Raw genomic sequence first — 23,180 nt, 5'->3', positions numbered from 1 at the left:
ATTGACAGTATGCAATTACACTCAACACTAAGATAAATCTGCTCAATTGTCTGCACTAATTGTCTACTCGGGTATCACATTGATTATATCTACGATCTAAAAATAAGAATTCTTTCAATTTTAAATTGAACATAATTATGATATTTATTATTGATTTGAAATCATATAAGCCATAATAAAAATTAGATTAAAAAAAAAAAAAAAACAAAGATCAAAATAATTAATCTTTAAATAAAATAAAACAATTATAAAAATTTAAAAGTTTATGGATAAAAGGAAATTAAATTAAAAAAAAAAAAATCTTATATACTAAATATTTGATAAAAATGATTTCACATTTAATGCACATAATTTCGGTTAGATATTAATGGCCACATGAGTTCACCAATAATACCAACGCAAAACAATATTCTTAAAAAAAAAAAAAAAAAAAAAAACCCAAGTCAAATTACAGAAAAGTACAGGTCCCAAAGAGTCAGAAAAGGGGTATTTTAGTAAAAACAACATCCAACACGCGCTTGATTTAATGAAATCTTTTATTTATTTATTTATAACGACGACGTCATAATTAATTTGGAAAATTATTTACCCGGACGAATTTTTATCCACAAGGCACGTTAAATAAAATTTTTAGCGTAAAAAAATAAAAGTCTAGATATTATTAATTTAAAATTGGATTTACAATTATATCTCAACTAACTCCTCAATATATATATATATATATATATATATTGATTTATTGATTTATTGATTTATTTATTTTCTTTTTGGTTGCGAGAATTTACTCGTGTGCGGAAGAGCAATTTTAATGCGGGTGGGGGTGTTTCTCTGAAGAGGGACTTGGAGGAAACCGAACTAGTTGAAGCCATTACGGCAAGGGGTTTTAGAATTGTAGGAAGCCATAGTCGTGAGGCAAAAAATGGTAGGGAGTTCTCTAGGATGAAATAGGGATGGCGATGGAACAATCGAATGTTGATGCAGAAGCTAATAGGTGCCAGAACAAGCAGCTAAGGTCAGGATTAGGACGGATTGCTCCATATTTGGGAAAGAAATCGCCTACCGCTGACTCGCTTTGAGACTTGTCGACTACTTGGTATGGTTAGCTACAGTTTCCTATGATTTGAAGCTTTATATTTATATATATGTGCGTGTATTTCTTGGATATTGTACTCGGAGGTCATCGGAGATGGCCGTAGGATGGAATGAAGGAATTCCTTTGGTTCGAGGATTTTTGTTTTTGTTCTTCTTTTAGATGCAGAGAGGGCTGAGATACATAGAGAGTTTGAGTTCCTCGTAACTAAAACTAGTGGTTTTTTTTATTTATTTGTTTAACCGAAGGTACAACAATTGAATCTCATACATGAATGAAAATTTGAATTTAGATAATGGGAGACCTACTTAGTTGTAAGCGTTTCGGGGTGTAATTTTGGTTTTACCTTATTCGTAGGTATCATTTAATTTCAAACATGTTTGTATATTCTTGAGGATTTGATTACCACTCTATCCATGAGGTATCTGGGTTATTCATATCGTGAATTGAATGGTTGGAGTTAAGACTATGAATTTAGAATTTTCCTTTTTGTTAGCATGCTAATCTCCAGCTTATGATGTCATGGGAAATTTTAGATTGTATTGCGGTGGACAGTTGAAATTGCATTTCTTATCGCTTTGTTCTCATCTTGAGAAGTTTTTAGTCTGTTTGTTGAGCTGATTAGTTAAAAGGAAAGCCTAATCCAACATGTGAATCAGTCAAATACACACTGATATGATGACTACACTAGCATTTATAGTAGTGAAACGTATTCTCAATGGCCAGTCCTTTACAATATTTAGTCTGTCTGTTCTAGTCTTTATGGTTTTTGATTAATGATAAAAAATACAATTGTAGTGGAGAGAAGAAAAGAGAGAGAGGAATAACAGAAAAAAGTAGAGAAAATGGAGACAACACAGTTTTCAGTGATTCGACTTATCTTTTGATTATAAAATTATGATGAATTTTATGCTGATCATATGGTCGTCCTAAATGGTCCATCTTTCCCTAAAAAAGGAGGAAAGAACAATGTCTTGTGAGATTGTTTATAAGTCTATTGCACTTAACCCCACTATTAATTCAGTGATTAAAAAGGCATTCTACAGATCTTAATTTCTTCGAATTATATGGGTTCAAATCACATTGGCCAACCTAGTTAGGAAATAATACTCAGTTTCCTGATGCTAAATGTTAGAGGGTCTAGTATTTATTATGTGGGATTAGGTGAGGTGTGTGCAAGCGCCTAAATACACATGATTACCTAGAAAAAAAGATATTTCCCCTGACATTTTCTTCCACAAATGGCCATATGAATGTAGTAAATTATATAACTTTGCACTTCTCACTTCTCTCTCTTTAGTATCTTTTTGAAAGATAAGTTTTTGTGTTTTTTTCTCCCTTTTGACCTCATATATATCATGGCTAACCGAGGCTCCTTTTTGTAACCTCTTGATCTTGGTGATATCTTCTCTCTTGGGCTCTAGTTTCTCTCTATCAATAGAATTATCAGTTTCATATTCTGAAAAAGGTCTGTTGTGCTTTCTAATTCACTTTATAGCAATCTTTTATTGATTAATTTGATTTTTCTTCTTATTTTTAAGTTTAGGAGATATTTTCATTGTTGATAGTCCTTCAGTGGAGGAAGGTTGATTATCAAAGATGCCATCTCTTCAGTTGTTGCATTTAACCAAGCATCGTCACAATATTCTTGCTTCAAGGAGGTATCACAGATTCCACTACTTGTTTTGTGAATCTACTTTACATCTGAGTTGACTTCATTAATTTGGTTTTTTAATAGTTTCTGTTCTGTTATTAGCCACATGTATGGTATTTGCCCATTCTCTTGTTTACGGAAAAAAAGAAGATTTATTGTATGGAATTTATTTCTTAAACTGTGTGCAATTTTGTTTTACCGAATAATCACCATAGTAATCAATATTTAATATGTGGTTAAATTACAAGTTTTGTCCTTGAACTTTCAGGTTTGTGCCTATTTGAATCTAAAGTTTAAAAAGTGTTAATATGTCCTTGAACTTAAGAAAATGTCTAATAGGTTCACGACTTTCAATTTTGTGTCCAATATATCACTGAATTTTCAATTTTATATCTATTATGTTTTTGACCTATTTGACATTTTTTAAAATTCATGGAGACGCAAATTTGCAAGTTTAGGGTCCTATTACACGTCAAAGTTGAATTTTATATTTATTAGATCAATTAGTTTTCAAATATTTTTATATGTCAGCGACCTGTGCGTTGAGAGACTTAGTAGTCATTTCTTTAAAGTTCAATGACTTGTTAGATATGAAACTAAAAATTCAAAGACCTGTTAGATATATTTTAAAGTTGAACTTTTTTGACACAAACTTGAAAGTTCATGGACTAAATTTATAATTAAGATGTTGATTAAGTTTAAGGTAGTCTATAACTTTGCTTGCCTGCATTGAGATTATTTTCTAACCTAGTTGTGCGAACTGTGCAAGTTTGTGTAACTTTTAGTTTTGAAAATTTTAGAATATTTTTGTATTTCTTTTGATGTTTGGAGTCAATAATCAATATCCACTTCCCTTCCAACGGTCGTAACATTTTATAATTTGTACATGAATCCCATCTCGTTACTTATTATGAAAGTTATTCACTTGGTCATTCCTGTTAGCCATAGTTACCTTTTGAACTTTGGAATTGGGTGGGCAATGAATGTACTTTCATTCTTCGTGATAGGAAAGCTTTGCTATTTGCCACTGGCGTTGTTCTTGTTGGTGGGACTGCTGCATATTTGCAATCACGGCGCAGCAGTAAAAAATCATCATCTTTTGACCATGTAAATGGGCTAGGACGTAGTGATGAGAGATCTACAAATTTGGCAACCGAAGGTGGTAAGAGCAGGAAAAGTGCGCAGAAGAGTGGTGGACTGAAGTCACTTCATGCACTTGCCGCTATTCTGTTGTCTAAGATGGGCAAAAATGGTGCCAGGGATCTTTTATATTTACTGGGTATAGTGGTAAGCGCAAGTTATATAATATTATATGATGTGATGATATAGTGTCAATTTGGCTTCTTCTTCTCTTCCTTGGTAAATTCTTCTTAGAGTTACTTATATCAAACGTATATAACCTGTATTCTAATAAATCATAGAGTGGACGCTAAATAATTCCATCTCTCTGTATCTCTCTCTCACTTACATGTAAAAAAAGGAAAATTCAGATACTTTTCAGTGAATCAATGTTTTAGATTGAATAATGTTGAGCAGATGGCTTGGATCACAAAGGTTGGTTCACTGTTAACTGCGTGAGAATGAGATCACATTGCTCCTGGATGTTGGTGGTTCTTTGTAGAAAATTTTGTGCCAACCGTTTAGCATAGTGGTTGGTGATATAGGAGAAATACAAGCTTTGAGAATTATTGTTCAACTGAGAACAGGCCTCTTAAATGCCTTTCCCCCAAACTGTAATAGATCTCTATTGGCAAGAAGGGTAGGGTAGCTGATTTGTTGGATTCACTAGACAATGAAGTTAAAAATTTACTCCCTTTAATGATATTCAAGCTCAAAGAGTTTGAAGGGACATCAGTTTTAGGAATATTATTAGGATGAATTTTAGAAATATTATTAGATACTAGGGACATTTTAGTCACAGCACAATAGGTCGGTTAAGGAAATATGGTTGTAGATTGAGTTAGGGGAGCTAGTGGCAGGCTGTTTCTAGAAAAAACCCGTGGGAGAGTTCAGGTATCTTGAAGGGCTTGCGATATTGTATATTTCCTTAATATAAATAATATTTTTTTGTAGCTTCTATTTTGATTTTTTGTTTCCTATTATCAAATGACTCAATGGATGTTGGATTTTTTTGGGGATAGAGAGGGTATTTGGGCCATTTATGTGGTCTTCAACTAATCTCTCGAAATAACAGCATGCATGACCCTTCAACATTGGTTGTCTAGAAATTCGTAGGAATGTTTAAATGGATACAGTGAAAATGGACGTTAGAATTTGGATATTGTTCTTGTAGTTCTTTTTCTTCTACCCTACCTCACGTATACAGTGCAAATTATGCATTGGGACAGACAGGGTATGAAAAAAGCAAGGGAATGAGAAGCTTCTCGAAAAAACCTAACATCCCTTCTCCCAAGGATCATCGATTGGTCAAGAAAAAGACATGCATGTAGGCTTTCGAAATAATGAAGAAATATGATCATCCATTTTTTTTTTTTGTTGGAATTTAGTGCTGAGGTTCTGATAACAACAGTTGAAATAATGAAGAAATATTATGATCCTTATTGATTGTGTGCTTCCTATGCAAAAAGTGAGGAAACCTGCCTAAGATATTAAAAATCCTTTTGAATATCTTGACAACCAATCATTGTAAGGGAAAATGTTGAGGTGTCAAACTGGTTCTTCCTTGGAATACCTTAGTAGCTATTGAACAACTTCTAGTGGACCAACCTTGAAGAGAAAATATAGCCTTTTGGGAGAAATTTTATGAGAAATTTGGATAAAGGAATCACAATATGTTCGACAATATTGCCGGAGTTTTTTTCCGGAGAAAATACAGGTGAGAGTACTCATGGGCCTCTTTCTGAACGTTTCTTCTGTGGCATTTAAGGATGAGAGTAATCATGGGTTCTGGACATTGTAGGATTGAGAGAGAATCTATCCTTTTTTTTTTTTTTTTTGAAAAGTTCAGTGAATGGTTATGATGTTGGCAACTTTAAATTGGAGGAGAGAGGAAAAGTTCATCATTTTATATTAGTTAAGTTGTCTGAAAATGAGATAGTTGGAATACAAATTCATATCTGTTTTACAGTTCCTAATATCCTTCGAAGGTCTTAAGACAACCTAGATATGAAGAAGATTCTTGCTGTGTGCTGAAAATCTCAAATTGTAATGGATGATTTGTTGAACTCTCAACCTTACCTAATGAAAGGATCAAAAGAAAGCGTGTATGTGCCTATGGGGGTGAACAAAGAGGAGTTGGATCTTTTTGAAGACAGAATTGACTCCAAGGAGAGGATGGTGTCGGAACGATCTGAAATGTTGGAGGACCAACGGTTGGTTAGGGGAGTGAAAGGGGAGGGGGGATCTTTTGCTCTACTAGTGACTGATATTTGGTTGCTAACTGGGAAGACTCGGGTGAAAAATGGGAGGAATGGGTTCTTTATTATTGATCGGGTGCATACCATTGTGATTACCAAGTTGCGTTTCCATAATGATTGTTCCGCCATATTGAAGGCATTAAGAGAAGTCATAAATTAAGGCTGTACTATTGGTTCTCTTTACCAATGGTTATTTTAAGGATATAATTCTTTCCTTTGATGCTCCTGTGTTCGAGCTTTCTTGAAGAATCTTATGATAGATGCTTGGTTGTTTCTTAGACAAGGCAGCTAGTGTTTGTAGTTTTATTTAGTTTGTCATTCGGTTTGGGGATTTGACCTATTGGTGTTTTTTTTTTTTTTTTTTTTTTTTTTTTTCTGGAATTGGTGCAGGGGTGTTACACTAATCTTAAGTTGTTTTTTGAACACTCTTAGCAATGAATTAAATTCTGTGGTTTTTCTTCTTCAAATATTATTAATAGTTGATCTTATTATTGTTGTTGTAAATTTTGAAATGCAGAAGGGTGGACGATTATCTTGCTTTTGGTAGAGTTGTTTATATTTTGTCTTGTTTGATGAAGCTTTGTAACTTTTCAATTTCTTAATGAAAAGTTGTGTCCTGTTTAAAAAGAAAAATTATTTCTTGTGGGTGCGTTTGGTTCTCTCTTAATGGGAGGAGTTCTTCATAACATTGCTAGTACCTGTCCATAGTATCAATTATAAGTTGTTTTTTTTAAAAGAAAAAAAAAAAAAAAAATACAAAAAGGAACTACATTTACTTTGCAAATACACTTGTTGAGTTTTTTTTTCCCTGTTATGTTTGGCAGAGGCAATTTTAAGATTCATGGGGAATTGAAGATAACCCCTTGCTACGAGAGATGGATAAAAACATAAGTCTTCGTTTGTCATTATTGGAAGAGGAGTAAAACAAGAGAAAATGAATGTAGTAGTATATATAGAACGCCAGAAAAACCATAAGTTTCTGGTTTCTTACCAAAGATGAATAAATAATAAAAAAGAACATATATTGCCAACCTAAACGTAGGTCAATTGGCTAAGGTGTATACCCTCAACCAAGAGATGGGTTTGAATCCTCCATCTCCACATGTGGAACTAAAAGGAGAAGAAGAAGATGAAGAATTTATGTCTTATAATTTCTTTTTGATGACTGATCTGTATAATATTGTTTGCAAACACTCTTTTTGGTCGTTTTATGCGTTCATGCTTGTTTTTATCACCCATGCAGGTATTACGAACTGCTCTGAGCAATAGACTAGCAAAAGTTCAAGGATTTCTTTTCCGTGCAGCATTTCTTCGACGCGTTCCATTGTTCTTACGTTTGATTTCAGAGAATCTGCTTTTATGTTTCCTTCTCTCAACTCTTCACTCTACTTCGAAATACGTGACTGGGATCTTAAGTCTGCATTTCAGAAAAATATTAACACGACTCATTCACACTCACTATTTTAAGGTACTTCTGGCTACAATTTGTTGAAGCAGCGCTGTTGATCAAATGTTTACTCTTTGTATTATCTTCTGTAGATTTTATAGACGGTCCTGCATATTATATTAATGTCTTTCTACCTTAGCATCTTTATTGTAGCTCTTGATGAAGGGTCATTTCTTATTTATTTCATCTGCTTTTAAGTGGAAGAAGATTGTCAAAGAAGGGGTGGGATGTTTGTTTGGTGGTTTATCTAAACTTGAGCAAAAGAAATCATAAAAATGTCCTCCAACTAGTCTATATATGAAAAAGTTCGTACCTAATAACTCTTTGCTCTCTCTCTCTCTCTCTCTCTCTCTCTCTCTCTCCCCCCCTCCATTTAGTTTGTTCTCATATTATCTTGTGATGGTTTGCTCCCTCACCTCCTCTTTTTTAGATAGGAAAGTTTCATTGATACAAATGAAATTTCCGAAGGGAGTCAATTGAAGTTACAAAAAAGACCGATTTCTTTCATACTATCCTGGGTTGTGATGCTAGGAACGTTGTTTTCAAGACCTGTCAATGTCACTGTGATGAAATCCTATAAGATCTAGGTTCCAAATGGGCCATCTTTTATGGCAGCTGAACTAATAGTATCTATATATTCTTCTTTCTTTCTTGTTTCAGAATATGTCATACTACAAAATATCACATGTTGATGGTCGAGTGACCAATCCTGAACAGCGAATTGCAAGTGATATACCTAGATTTTGCTCAGAAATGAGTGAGCTTGTACAGGATGATTTAACAGCAGTTGTTGATGGTCTGCTCTATACCTGGCGCCTTTGTTCTTATGCTAGCCCAAAATATGTCCTTTGGATTTTGGTAATCCCTGCCGTTAAATTTTCTTGTTTCTATGTCATTAGCTAATGCTTTTCATTTGACATGTGAGATTGTAGATATTTTCTAGAGTTCAGTTTAAAAAATTGAACTTTAATACTCAATCTGATAAAAGATGCTACTTTCCAGGGCTATGTAGCAGTATCCGGAACCTTGATTCGAAAATTTTCTCCTCCTTTTGGGAAACTAATGTCTAAAGAACAACAGTTTGAAGGGGAGTATCGCCAACTTCAATCTCGTTTAAGAACCCATTCTGAGAGCATAGCTTTTTATGGTGGAGAAAGAAGAGAGGAATTTCATATTCTGCAGAAGTTTAATACTCTTGTCGAGCACTTGAAGATTGTCCTTCATGAACATTGGTGGTTTGGCATGATTCAGGATTTCCTAGCCAAGTATTTCGGTGCTACATTTGCTGTTATTTTGATTATTGAGCCCTTCTTTTCCGGTCATCTCAGACCCGACTCTTCAACTTTAGGGCGAGCAGAGATGTTGAGCAACCTCAGATATCATACTAGTGTTATAATCTCATTGTTTCAGTCTCTTGGAACTCTATCGATTAGTTCAAGACGACTCAATCGTCTCAGGTATTCTTAAGCAATAAATTGGTAGATACTATATTACTGTCTTTAGTCGATGAAGAGTATTTGTCAGCCTCAAAGCAAGCATAAACAGTCTTTGCATGACATGGATGATGAATATATGGATGAAAGTAGTTTACCTTATTAGGAGCATATACATGTACTTCTCTAATATTTATTTATTTGGTTTCATCCTCTTTTCATCTTCTTTGTTATTGCAGTGGTTATGCTAGTCGGATTCACGAGCTGATGATTGTATCCAGAGAGTTGAGCGTTGAATCTTCTCAGCCAGCAATGGATCATATGAATTGCTTCAGTGAAGCAGATTATATTGAGTTTTCAGGAGTTAAGGTAAATCCTTCGGTGAATTAGCTGAGATTAACTCCACGTGTAGATACTTCACATTCTATCTTAAAATTGAATTTGCTACCAGGTTGTCACTCCCAGTGGTAATGTATTGGTGGATGACTTGACTCTCAAGGTTGAACCAGGATCTAATCTTTTAATTACAGGTACTCCTTCCATCGGTTGTCATCTTGCTTGGTGTTAATTCTTTACCCATTTAATCTCTATTTTCTGTTTTCTCACCACCTTAAGTCAGATATTTGTATAACCTTAAATTTAATAGTTATGGGATGCTTTATTGCTATTATGTTCAGAAAAATAAACCAGATGCGAAACATTTTCAGACACAATGCTGTCAATGTTATTTGGACTAATGAAGCTTGTTATTTTGTGCTGAAGGTCCAAATGGTAGTGGGAAGAGCTCACTTTTTCGAGTTCTAGGTGGTCTTTGGCCTCTGATTTCTGGCCATATTGTTAAACCTGGGGTCGGCTCTGATCTTAATAAGGAAATCTTCTATGTTCCTCAGAGACCGTATACTGCTGTTGGCACCCTTAGGGACCAGTTAATTTACCCACTAACTGCAGATCAAGAAGTTGAACCACTCACGCACGATGGAATGGCAGAATTATTAAAAAATGTCAGTTTCTTCTTATGGTATTTCTCTTGTAGTTTTAATCTTCAAGTTTAGTGATCATTACACTACTTTTGAGGTTTGATTGTGTTGGCATTCTGTTCCTTTTTATAAAGGTTGACCTTGAATATTTGCTGGACCGTTACCCACCTGAAAAAGAGATAAACTGGGGTGACGAACTATCTCTAGGCGAACAACAAAGATTGGGGATGGCTAGATTGTTTTATCATAGGCCCAAGTTTGCAATTCTCGATGAATGCACAAGTGCTGTCACAACTGATATGGAAGAACGGTTTTGCTCTAAAGTTAGAGATATGGGAACATCATGCATAACAATCTCGCACCGCCCAGCCTTGGTTGCTTTCCATGATGTGGTACTATCCTTGGATGGCGAAGGAGGATGGAGTGTTCATTATAAACGGTTAGATTTCAGCAGTCCAGCTCCATCAACTATCTATGAAATGTGAAAAATGCATATGTTTATTCATTCTACTTCCTTGATAACCCAGACAGGAGGTTCCGCAAGGAGTGATCAATTCCATGAGACCTAAGACAGACCGTCAAAGTGATGCAGTTGTAGTACAGCAAGCTTTTTCCAGTCTTGATAAGGTTGAAAAGCTGTTAGAACTTTCTGTTCCATTGGGTTATATAGTCTCTCCATCATAATGCTGCATGATAAAAACTCGCGATTCTTCCTTTTTTTGTTGTTATCTAGGCATCCAGTTTCTCCAAGTCAGATGCAGGATCATACAATCCAAGGGTGATAGCAACCTCACCTCCTGCTGATAATATTTCTACTCGTCCAATTGTTCCTCAACTTGCAGGAATTCCTAGAATATTGCCACTGAGAATAGCTGCAATGGCAAAAATACTGGTTAGTCTCTCATAAGTCTAACAACGAAACTCCCATTTATACATGCTGCCAACTGATAAACTAGTAACTAAACCTAAAAATAACTGGCAACTGTACTCGTATATAAAACAGTGAATCAACAAGCTCATTACTGAAAACTAGTTGGACTAATAAAATATAAAATAAAGATTGGAATTAGCTCAATTTTTACTGCATCAAGAGCACATTAAAAATGTAAACTAAAATAGAAATAGATTCAACGAGGACAGAAGGAAAAAAGAAAAAGAAGAAAAAACAGCCTAGAACCCATTAAGAACTAAGGTACATGAGAGAGATCCTGTCCCGTGGTTGTCAAGCTGGAGGAGGAGTTTACATTTGGGTTTTATGTAGTCCAAAGATTCTGAGTGTTAAGATTTTGGCTGGCTCCGAGGAACCCTAGAATTAGGTTTTGGGCAGTAAAAAGGAAGTCATCCTGATTTATGTTTTATGCAGTCCAGATGTTACATTTAGATTTTGGGCAATCTAGCTCGGGCCCTAAGCCCTAAACCCTAAACCCTAAACCCTAAAAAGAAGGAATTGGCATTTTGCTCTATTTGGAGTGGATAAAGGGGTGGGAAATTTAGGTTTCGGGCAGTTTATTACAGGTCAAGTGGCCAGTTGAGATAAGTTCAAGGTTGCCAAATATTTTGGTTTCTGGAATACAAGGCTATGAGACTCAGGATTTGGGAGCAATCAGAAGATGCAATTTTAGATTTAGTTTTCTGGCAGAAAGGATAGAAGAGAGTCTAGAAGAAAATATGTTTTGATTCTAGGTCTTTACATAGTAGAGAGAGTGGGGAGGGATGAGAATACTCTTGTAGATGTGTGAACAAAAAGTGTAGGAGAGGAACTGACTTTTATTTACTTATTTTACATTTCAAGAATTTTACTTAAGGTGAGGTCTTTCATTTTTTTGATGAAGTAATCTCTTTTATTTTGTAAATTCTTAATATGAAATATTGATATTTTCTTCTTGTCTGGAAAAGTAATATCCATCTTATTTTATCGTTTATTGGGAATTGTGTTTAAAAGTACAACCTTTTTCTCCCCAAATTTTAATTTAATCTAAATATATAATGTGCCTACAAGATCTTGAAAGTTTAGGGAGTGACTAAAATGATGGTAGGTACTAAAATAGACATTTTGAAAGTTCATGAACCGGAATGGAAAACTTAAAAGTTTACACGCATAAAGAAAATGTAGAGTGTGAAAGAGTTTTCTCTCCGAGAGGGCCATACACCACAGCATGCAGTGGATTTGCATTTTCTCCAATTAGGTCTACATACAAATTAGCTTGCTGTTCTTGCTGGAGAAACATAACAAAATGACATGAGATGTTTTTGTTTTGTTACTCTTGTGTCTAACCCAAACCGTAGTTGGAGTTCCACCAAAGTTGAGCTGCATTCTGAATCAGAATAAGCTTCAATTGTAGCCTATTGATATTCTGAAATAGGCTCAAGTTTTTCTGTTCTAAACGATAGATAACATGGCCCTTAAATACTCTCTATTGTCATTTATGAACATTACTCATCACTGATCTGCTTATTCTGCAGGTGCCCACATTATTTGATAAACAGGGAGCACAGTTGCTGGCAGTTGGTTTTCTTGTGCTATCTAGAACATGGATATCAGATCGCATTGCCTCATTGAATGGTAAGTTTGAATGTCATTGCTGAAACATGAATTATCTTATAAGATTGCCTATTTCATTGGGGAAGAATCAATTTCCACAGGAACCACTGTAAAGTTTGTTTTGGAGCAGGATAAGGCTGCCTTTATTCGGTTGATTGGAATTAGTGTCCTGCAAAGTGCGGCCAATGCATTCATTGCTCCTTCTCTAAGGTGATTTCGGATTCCTTGGAGCACACCATAAAAACCTGAATTCTACAATGAAGTTCTTTTAAGAAAAATTTTCTGCCCTTTTCTCTGCAAATTTTCTTTACAGGGATGACCATAACACAGACTGAGAGCCATTAGATGTTCTTATTCGTTTGGCTTTGGCATTGCAGAATATCTTTCAATTTTTTTATCCAATGTCAATTGCCATGTCATGTGCAATATTTACATGCTCAGGCACACCTATATACTTGCTTTGTCTTGTATATAACTCTAAATATGTTACCTAGTCAAGTAGCCCACACGAGTGGGTGAGTTTGTTGGCAAATGGGCAAATGTTTTGGTTGGAGCAAGCTTGTTAACGACAATTGTTAGTGTTGGTTATTTCCTTTTGTGTTAATTAATTTTTTGTATTTATGTATTATATTTGCTAGAATTTTATTTCCTCATTTGTAATGAAGGCTTTTTGTATTTAAGAAACCCATTTCTTCTTAAAGAAAATAAGATAGAAAATATACTATTTTCAGCCTGGTATCAAAGGTAAAGATCCTAATTTTTGGAAACCCTAAAACTAACTCTAACCCTAGCTGTCCCTGCTGGATGTAGCTTTTGTTTTTTGTTCATAGTCCCACGCCACCTAGCTTTCGAACTGCTCAACCTGTTATTTTCATTTGCAACTTTTTCCATATGTGCACCATTGGTTGTTTGTTTGCTTCTGCATCGTCATCCGCTGACTGCTCAGCTGCTGCTATTCTCACTGCCGCTGGTGATTGTATTCTGTTCTCACATTTTTATTGTGTTTTTTGCTTGTGGTTTCTTGTTTGGTTTTGTTTCTCCTATTTCTTGTCGATTCTATATTTGAGTTTACTGTTTTGGCTTTGATTTTCTTCAGCAATAATGTTAGAAAATAAGTCATCTATTGCTAAAGTCTTAGGCAATCACATCTATTCCAATGGTCTTTCCTTCCAAATAGCCACCATTTGTCTTAATTGGATAAGTTTCTTCGTTGGTCCCAAAGAGTTTAGATGTATATTCGTGGGCATGGGAAGATTGGCTACTTTATTGGAAAAAAATTCGTCAGACACAAATGACCCGTTGTTTGCTGAGTGGGATGTTGAAAACTCCATGGTTATGACTTGACTAGTAAACTCCATGGGATAACGTCACTCAGATGTATTCAGTTGTGGACAGTCCATCACAAGTTTTTGAGCTGAATTTCAAACTAGGTGACATGCGACAGGGAAGTTAGTCAGTTACACAATATTTTCACTCCTTGAAACACATTTGGCAAGATCTCGATCTCTTTGATACATATGAATGGAAGTCAACAGGGAACCAAAAACATTGGAAAAATTGTGGAAGATGGTCGTGTTTACAAATTTCTTGCCTGTCTATATGTTGAATTCAATGAGGTTAGAGGCTTTGGATTACTACTCTTCCAACTATTAATGACGTTTTGTCTGAAGTTTGTAGGGAAGAGAGTGGTTAGAATGTTATGATTGGCAAAAAAAAAAAAAAAAAAAAAACTCCAGTTGAACAATCTGTGTTGGTGGTTGAAGCTACTACAAACAAGGCTTTTGATAAGTCAAACAAGACACATGACATGTCTTGTGTCTGATGCGACTACTGTAACAAAACTCGACATACTCATGTTGGAAACTTCATGGAAAACTTGCAAATTGGAGGAGTTTTAAGCAAGGAGAGAATAGTACCATTCAACATACTCCAATGCTAATGTTGTTGACTTTAACCCATTCAATAAAGAGAAAATTGATCAAATCCTGAAGTTGAGGTTAATTCTTCCTCGGGTAATTCTAGTGTTTTCTTTTCATAATTAGGTAATTATCCTCAAGCTCTCTCTTGTCTCAATTCATCTCTGTGGATTGTAGATTTTTGAGCTTCTAATCATATGGTATGTTTCTCCCAATTATTTGATTCATACTCTCTTTTCTATTGTAATGAAAAGATTTGTATTGCCAATGGTAGCTTATCGTTTACTTCAGGAAAAGGAACGGTTTGATATGCTCCAAATACTACTTTACATTCTTTACATCTTGTTCCAAAATTCGTCTGTAATTTGTTATTCATCAGTAAAATCTATAAGGATTCTAACTGTCGTGGTACCTTTTATGAATCCCATTGTATCTTTCATGGTTAGGACTCGGGGAAGATGATTGGGCATGCTAGGATGCCTGTTGGTCTTGAATTTCTGCCTAGTTATAAAAAATAGGGGTTGAGCAGTGTTAGTTCTCCTTCTGTTAAAGAAACTATAATGATTTGGTACCATAGTCTAGGACATATCAATTTTCTGCTAGTAATCATGCTGATGAGTGGAAATGGTCTCTTGATAGAAGCCGGTTTTTCCCTTCCCGACTACTCACCAACATGCAGCCTTATACTCTCGCATCTGGCATGGCCCATTCCCAAAGAAAATCAAAATTTTCATGTGGGCGTCAAACCATTCAAGTATTTGTACTCTTGTTATCCTTCAAAAAAAGCTCCATGGATCTCTTATTGTCCAAATTGGTGTCTTATGCCAAATAAACAATGAATCTTCCACCATCTCTTCATCACTTGTCCATTTGCTGCCACATTCTGGAAGATGATTTAATCAGCTTTCAATTGGCACCTTGCTATCTTGAGAGATATTATCAATATTCTTGAAGTTGCATCATTGATCGTCCTCTTGATAAAGGAAATTATATGGCTCTGATTCATTAGAGCCACTTCTGGCATATATTGCTAGAATGCAATCGTCGTATCTTTGAAGACAAGGCCAATATCTTTGGCACATAGTTTTCCTTCTTTTGTAATTATCTTGTCCAACTTGTTACACCAGCAAGCTCAATTTAATGGCTGCGTGAATATTTTTTTCCGATCTTTTTATTCTATGGATGCCAAACTTTGTTGTGTTTTTTCATAAACAAAATGGCGACAAACTCTTATATATTGTTCTTTCCATTCAACAAATTTCGTGTCTAGTCTCTTATTTAAAGAAAAAAGTCTAAGTTTGATTTATTTTATTCAAATTTAGCACTGATATCCTGCTAATTAACAGGCATTTCACTGCAAGGCTAGCCCTTGGTTGGAGGATTCGGTTGACTCAGCATTTGCTGAAAAATTACATGAAGAACAATGCATTTTACAAGGTACATGGGTTAGTGTTCAAAAAAACAAGTTACATGGGTTATTGGTGGTTTTCCACCCTGAATACATTTTCTAATTGTGAAAAAGTGTTCATTCAATCAACTGGCTTTTATATTTGGCTTCACAGATCTGCTATATTCTGATGCCGGATTAGCAATTATATGGTCATACCAATAATAATAAGAATAATACTAAAGCATTGTCAAAAGGCTTCTCATTCACGGTTTAGTTAGGCTACTATTTGTTTGACCTTCAATATAAAGACCATCTCTAATGCGAGTTATGTTGCTTCTTGTAGGTCTTTTATATGTCTAATAAAAGCATTGATGCCGATCAGAGATTAACCAATGATCTTGAAAAGTTGACAACTGATCTATCTGGGCTAGTCACTGGGATGGTGAAACCATCTGTTGATATTCTTTGGTAAGTGAAGTTTAGTGGTGGAATATAAGGAATGAGGACTTTGTATCTTTGTATTTCTCTGTATAGTTTGGATAAACTGAGTACAAACTGCTTTAAAGAAATTTCAAGCTAATTTCATTTGGTAACTTGCAATCGGTAGAAGAAAAGAAGTAAACGCAACACATAGAGCACTAGGGAGACAAGAAATATATATTATACTAGTTTTAATTTTCTCCTTTACGATATGCTTTGTTATATCATGTAGACCTAGATTATGGGATAAGAGATGGTATCGTTGTTGTCACAGTACACATGTACATGTGTCTTCCGAAAAACTTCTAGTTCTTATTATCCTTTTATCTATATTCCTTCACATATACCATGCACCAAACACTATATTCTATTTCAGCCCTACATTTGGCCACCGTATTTTATTTCGTTCTTCGTCAGATGACTAAGTTACCTCCAACAAATAAACAATAGCCAGAAGTAGACATATGTGGATGTTTGTGTCAAATAAATAAGTCTTGCCACAAGTCTTTGATTTCGTTCCTTCTTTTTTTTTTTTTTCGATAAAAAAACATCTAGTATATTCCACGAAAAAACAAGGAATGACTTAGAGGGCTACTAGAGGTAACCCCCAAGAAGCTAAAAGCCATGAGGGCCTTACAATCATTTGTGATCACAAGGAGGCTATAATTACAAAATAATTTTGTGAAAAGATATCCACCGAAGGCATCTTTGGTATCGTTCCTTATTCTTTATATCTTAATTTCTGGCAGCTTCCTATTTCAAATTTGGTTCCGTAGGTGCCTCAGCTATCTTGCACCCAAGTAAACCAGTTTCTCCAAGTAAACCAATAATATATTTTCTTTATTCCACAAAGATACCTTTTTTCTCTTATACCTTGAAGTTTGATAGTGGATTAGTGAGAACCACAATATTTATATACTAGGAAAAAACTACTCATGTACAGCCGAATTGAGCAGAAATAATAAGGGTCAGATGGGGGCTTCATAGGCCTATTTTAATCTTTCAGCAGTTAGTTTTTAGTATATAACGAACTGTGTTAATTTGCTTGCTTGTCTCATGTAAATTAAAATTTTTCTGTTTCTGCTGCTATGGTTTAAGGTTCACTTGGAGAATGAAGATGTTAACAGGTAGGAGAGGAGTTGCCATTTTGTATGCCTATATGTTGCTTGGCCTGGGTTTTCTAAGAGCTGCTGCTCCTGATTTTGGTGAACTAACTAGTCAAGAACAGCAACTTGAGGGAACATTTAGGTAATTAGTTTATTTATTATCTTTTTTATTTGTAATGTACTGCTGCAAATGGAGATTGAGTCACGATCATGGATAAATTCAGGTTTATGCATGAAAGACTCCGTACACATGCTGAGTCTGTTGCTTTCTTTGGCGGTGGTTCTCGAGAGAAAGCCGTAAGTTTTCTGAACTTTGCATTGTGTTGTCTAAATGGAAGAAAACGTCTTATTTGGCAATGAAATTACAAAAAGAAGACTTTCTGATTAGCTAATATGGAGTGATGGAATTATTGGAAGGAAAAAGGGGATATTTGAAAATTTATTTTGAGAACAGGTTTTTGTTTTTCTTATGGGGGACCATTTGAATAAGTTTTCTGCTTCTGGTTTCAATTAATAATCATAATTAGTTGACTTTTGTGCAGGTTGAAACCACTGTATATACATTTTTAGTTCTGGAGGACATAGCATTTCTATTTTCTAAAAAACTGGTTCTTTGTGTGAACATACCGGAAGAAGACAACGAAAAAATAATTTTAAGTATAGTTATTGAAACATGCATATCTTTTTAACCAAATTTTTGTTCTAAAAAAATGTTCCAAATGCTGCCTTCTTTTTTTTTTTCTTTTGTTGGTTTTCCAAATTTTTAAATAGGAAAAACTGGGATGTAAGATGGTCCCCAAAAAAAAAGAAAAAATCTGATAGTCCATTATATTTCTTAAAACTGTAAAATTAATTTATTAATTTCAAAGGAAACCAAAACAAAGGAATCCTTGGGATACAAGTACCAAAGAAATTGGGAGATCAGAAGAGTAGGAAATGCCACCCAAGCTTAGTGCGTTGAAAAACCTCTTTGTTACAGCTTCTATAGTAGGAAAGATGAACACAAACCAACACGTCATGTGAGCAATACAAAGAAATCATTTGGCTATGTTAGAAAGGGAAATAGCTCTAATATATTTGAACTACAACACGTAGATTGATTCTTTTTTGTTTAAAGCGGCTTTTCATTGTTTTTCTTTGTTACATAAAAATACTGGGGATGTAAATGTATAATATGTTACCAACTTCGAGCACTGCTTTTGTTTTGTGTCTTAATTATATTTTGCATTTTCGTCTGTCTTTGTTGGCAAGTTGGATTCAGTATTCATGCTTATGAAATATATATTTGTGCATGCTCGCTTCTGTATGCTCGAGCTATTGGACCATTCACAGCTTGATGGATAAGTAGGATCCTATTTAGCTTCTGGTCTTAGTTTTAGGATTTCTTCCTTACGAGAACATGTTCATTCACCGAGGGATCATAACTTCTACTCTACTCACAATGAGTTGGCTCATTATAGCATTAAAATTTATTTTTCTTATTACTGAGCAGATGATTGAGTCAAGATTTGATAAGCTTATGGATCATTCATTGTTGAATTTAAAGAAGAAATGGCTGTTTGGCATACTAGATGATTTTATCACAAAGCAATTACCTCACAATGTGACATGGAGTTTGAGCTTGTTGTATGCCCTGGATCATCAAGGTGACAGAGCCATGACTTCCACTCAAGGTAGCTGACTGTCATCTAGAATTTAACTGTAAAACTGAACACGCATTCTTTCTTTCTCACCATAAAATTTTCTCAGGTGAGCTGGCACATGCACTGCGATTTTTAGCATCTGTTGTATCTCAAAGCTTTTTAGCTTTTGGCGACATTCTTGAATTACACAGAAAGTTTCTTGAGCTCTCTGGTGGTATCAATAGAATATCTGAGCTTGAAGAGCTCTTAGATGCTGCACATTCTGGTAAATTTTTCTCACCTCATCAATTAGATTGCGGATGGATACTTTGATTTCAGTCGTTTTTACGTTATGCTGAGAATGTTTTGAAGTTCAATGTTATAGTATGTCCTTTGATGGCTAGTTTTGCGATGAAGTAACTGGCAACTAAGTGAAAATCTTTTAAGTAAAATAATTAAGTAATTCTTGACGTATAAGGTAAATATTGTTCCATTCATCATATTTAATTTTCTTTCGGCTCCTTGCAGCTAGTGCCTGTGATCTGACTCTTATTGGTTTTTGTAGTTAAACAATTGGAAACTTAATTATTCTGAGTTTTTACATTCTACCGAGTTTCAAAAAATTCATCGAGCTAGCTGATAGTTGCTTCCACAACTTAACTAATTTTAGTTGTATATTAACGGTAACTACTCATCATCAGTAATTAAGCTATCTCTCCTCATGAAAAACATTAGCAATCAAAGAATTTTATCCACCTAACAAATGTGCATATGTGGAAATATCCAAAGTTCTTATCCCTTTGATCAATTCAAGCTCAGACTTTTGCCTCCATATCATTGCTCATTTGAAAAGTCAATTTCTTATCATAAATGTTGCCAAAATGACTTTCATATTTATATTCCAGAATTTGAGGATGTGACAAAAAATGTGTGAACATTAGTGGTGTAGCCGAAGGGAAAAAGGGGAATGCTCTCCAATAAGTTTTTTAAAGAATCTTTATTATGATCAGTAATTATTTAATACAGAAGAGAAATTTCCTATTTGTATAGAATTGAAAACAAAGTATTTAAAGTACTGGAAAGAAATTTAAAATATTTAACCAAGAATTAACCCAAACGACTAAGAGTTGGTGCTTTTTGTGACAAAAGTTGTGTGTTGAAATGTAATAAGGTTCAGTTCTCATCCATAATTGATAATGCGGTTGGATGTTCTTTTTTATTTTTTCTTTTATTTTTTAGAAAAATTAATTACGGTTCGCATACATCCAAGTCTTTATATGTTTTCTTTTCCATATGCTATATTTTGGCGATTATTGAGAAACAGGCTGGTGGAATATGTGACTTTCTGTGTAATTTGTACTTTATCAATTTCAATCTAGGAATTGCTATTTCTACTTGCAGAAACTGAAGTTCTATTGTTGTATTTTTTTTTCTGGAAAAATTGCAGTTACCAGAGGATTAACGACCAACAAGAGGGACTTTCACTCTGAAGATGTTATTTCCTTCTCCAGGGTGGATATCATTACCCCAACACAGAAGATGTTAGCAAAGAAGCTCACTTGTGACGTTTTACATGAGAAAAGCTTGTTGGTTACTGGTTAGTAAAGTTTTCTTTTTCTTTTTCTTCTTACTTTGTCTATCATTAATATGTTATTTTTATCTCACGATGTGTACAAATTCTTAAGGCCCAAATGGAAGTGGAAAAAGCTCCATTTTCAGAGTTCTTAGGGGTCTCTGGCCAATTGCAAGTGGAAAACTCACTAAACCATCTCAAAATATCAAGGATGACCAATGGGGTTGTGGTATATTTTATGTTCCTCAGCGCCCCTATACGTGCCTTGGAACACTGAGAGATCAAATAATATATCCATTATCCCGTGAAGAAGCAGAGATGAAATCATCAAAATTGTATGCCGAAGGTAAACATTCTTGCAAATTTGCACCGTCTTTTAAATGGTTGAAGTTCTATTGGATCAATTTTTGTCATTAGTATCTCATTTTGGAATTGTCTAATATATGCACATCTATTAAGCACGGATGTTTTTCTTGGGTAACTGTATATTTGACATTTGTGAGGCTTATGCCAGACGCTTGTTAGATGTCTCAGATACTTGATGGACAGTTAAATAAAGTTCTTTTTTTAAAAAATCGGTAGATTACTGAATTTAAAGGGAAATATAAGGAGCAAGAGATCTGAACTGCTTATGACCGACTGTTAAAAATTGTTTCACGAAATTAGTTTCGCTATGCCTGATGGCTCTGAAATAGATGTTTTTGCTAAATATTGATGCTTCAGAAATTTTTTGCTAAGAGTGCCAAAAAACCATTCTGGAAAGAGTTGAATTTTAATGTTCAGTAGTGTGCTTGTTCTTTTCACTATGGTTTCCCTTGGGGCTTAAGAAGTTGAAATTCTTATTATGCTGTTTCCGTTCAATCTGTATCGTTTGTCCACTCAGGTGAAACATCTGTGGATAATAGTCTGGAGGCGCATTTGGGAACTATTTTACAGCATGTTAGGTTAAATTATCTTTTGGAAAGGGAGGAAGATGGCTGGGATGCAAATTTGAATTGGGAAGACATTCTTTCCCTTGGGGAGCAGCAGAGGTTAGGAATGGTGAGTATCTCAATTTATCTCATCTGTGAGCTTAAATATTAACTTTTAAGAATTTGCATACAAATATCTTAATTAAATTTATATTCTGTCTTATTGAAAGGCACGCTTGTTTTTCCACAAGCCAAACTTTGGCATCCTTGATGAGTGCACCAAGTATGTTGACCAGCTTCAGTTTTCTCCCTTTTATCAAGTCTAACGTTGCATGATCATTAACTATTTACGCCTTTTTTTAACCAGTGCTACTAGTGTCGACGTTGAAGAACACCTATACAAGGTTGCAAAGAGCATGGGTATAACAGTGGTGACTTCATCACAGGTTGGTTCTCTTTCAAGGATATTGATAAATATATCGCATTATGTAATTTGAATGTGATGCACCGCCAATTGAGATAGGAAAATACCTCTCTTCAATTCACAACTTAAATTGAATTATCTACTCAAGTTCATTTCCTGTTGTGATATTCAAGGCTTAAGACTTTGTTCAACTAGATTTTACTATGACCATTAGCGCAACTAGTGGTATTTTGTGAATTCCTCTTACTGTTTCCTTCTCATATTTTTTCAGAGACCTGCTCTAATACCATTCCACTCATTAGAGCTACGACTTATTGACGGAGAAGGTAACTGGGAGCTTCGTTCTATCGAGCAGTAAGGTATATGCGTAATAGTCCAACTGAATTTATCTGGATTATTTCGTCATGACACCCTCTGTTGGAGCGCCATTGTAAGAAAAAATATGGTTCTCTTATATATATATATATATGGGAAAAAGAGGGTTCTCTATAAATAATATGCATACAAATGGTGTATCATATAGCTCAGTATATGAGAAGAGAAGATGCCATTTATTGATATCTTGCTCTGAACTGTTACGATAGGAGGTAATAAGATCTGACCACACAAGCAGGTCATATCTCTGTAGGGTAGAGAAATTATTTGTACAGGATTTATAATTTAATTCAATTAGCTTGTAAGATTGGATGGATTATCATATTTTAGGGTCCCCACTGAATAAAAGGGAAAAATGATGATATTTGGGAGTGTTTTTCAACGATTACTCAATGATTCTTATGGCCCCAAATAGGATATATCCCTCAGGTCCTAATGTTTTGCTCAAATGCGTAGAGACGGAGAGCTTGAAATATGCAAAATGCAACATTAACCCAAAATTGAAAGTTCTTGCCAGAAGTTTTGTACTATATATCCCTCATAGCAGTCTACGGTGGTAACAATAGACCTTCATTCAGTTTGGCATTGGCTGAATTGCTTCCTTTATTTTATTTTTTACTTGTTTGGCTTTGCTTTTCTCTTTTTTCCTTCTTTTTTGTCTCGTGTTCTTTCAGTTACATAAAATTTCAGTTGCTTTCTTCTGTGTCTTCTGTGTCTTCAGTGGATGTTATCCTTTGCTTTTCTGCTGAGATTATCAATTGCCTTTTAGGATGAATGTGGAGGTATTCTTTTGTTCCTTCTCAAGAAATATGGGTCATTTGAGTCTAAATTAGAAAAATGGAAATTCGAGAGATATATCTATG

At 34.8% G+C, this 23,180-nt stretch overlaps 1 protein-coding gene across 2 annotated transcripts; it reads left to right on the top strand.

Annotated features, from left to right (window-relative positions):
• Window positions 1-765: 765 nt before the first annotated feature.
• LOC111809940 (ABC transporter D family member 1) lies at window positions 766-22,705 on the top strand. Of its 2 annotated transcripts, none has more exons than XM_023696419.2 (26): window positions 766-1,093; window positions 2,637-2,751; window positions 3,752-4,031; window positions 7,365-7,589; window positions 8,229-8,426; window positions 8,571-9,025; window positions 9,241-9,370; window positions 9,453-9,531; window positions 9,764-10,002; window positions 10,113-10,417; window positions 10,506-10,605; window positions 10,712-10,870; window positions 12,442-12,541; window positions 12,622-12,730; window positions 15,783-15,873; window positions 16,170-16,294; window positions 17,405-17,554; window positions 17,637-17,709; window positions 18,905-19,085; window positions 19,162-19,320; window positions 20,482-20,631; window positions 20,720-20,953; window positions 21,491-21,648; window positions 21,749-21,801; window positions 21,886-21,964; window positions 22,214-22,705. In XM_023696419.2, the coding sequence occupies exons 2-26, from the start codon at window positions 2,690-2,692 to the stop codon at window positions 22,298-22,300; spliced, it is 3,981 nt and encodes a 1,326-aa protein (XP_023552187.2). In that variant the 5' UTR covers window positions 766-1,093; window positions 2,637-2,689; the 3' UTR covers window positions 22,301-22,705. The 2 variants fall into 2 exon arrangements, with proteins under 2 accessions (XP_023552187.2, XP_023552186.2); XM_023696418.2 differs by having other exon boundaries at window positions 2,632-2,751.
• Window positions 22,706-23,180: the final 475 nt, after the last annotated feature.

The sequence above is a fragment of the Cucurbita pepo genome, chromosome 14 (assembly GCF_057944985.1).
Source record: "Cucurbita pepo subsp. pepo isolate OVF chromosome 14, ASM5794498v1, whole genome shotgun sequence".
Lineage (NCBI taxonomy): Eukaryota > Viridiplantae > Streptophyta > Magnoliopsida > Cucurbitales > Cucurbitaceae > Cucurbita > Cucurbita pepo.
The sequence above is the reverse complement of the archived record's forward strand: the minus strand, read 5'-3'. Positions and strand labels throughout refer to the sequence as shown.

Coding starts and splice junctions, on each gene's coding strand:
- LOC111809940 (XM_023696419.2), top strand. CDS start 2,690: ATGCCATCTCTTCAGTTGTTGCATTTAACCAAGCATCGTCACAATATT. Junction 16,295..17,404: donor CCATCTGTTGATATTCTTTG/GTAAGTGAAGTT, acceptor CTATGGTTTAAG/GTTCACTTGGAGAATGAAGA. Junction 17,555..17,636: donor CAACTTGAGGGAACATTTAG/GTAATTAGTTTA, acceptor GGATAAATTCAG/GTTTATGCATGAAAGACTCC.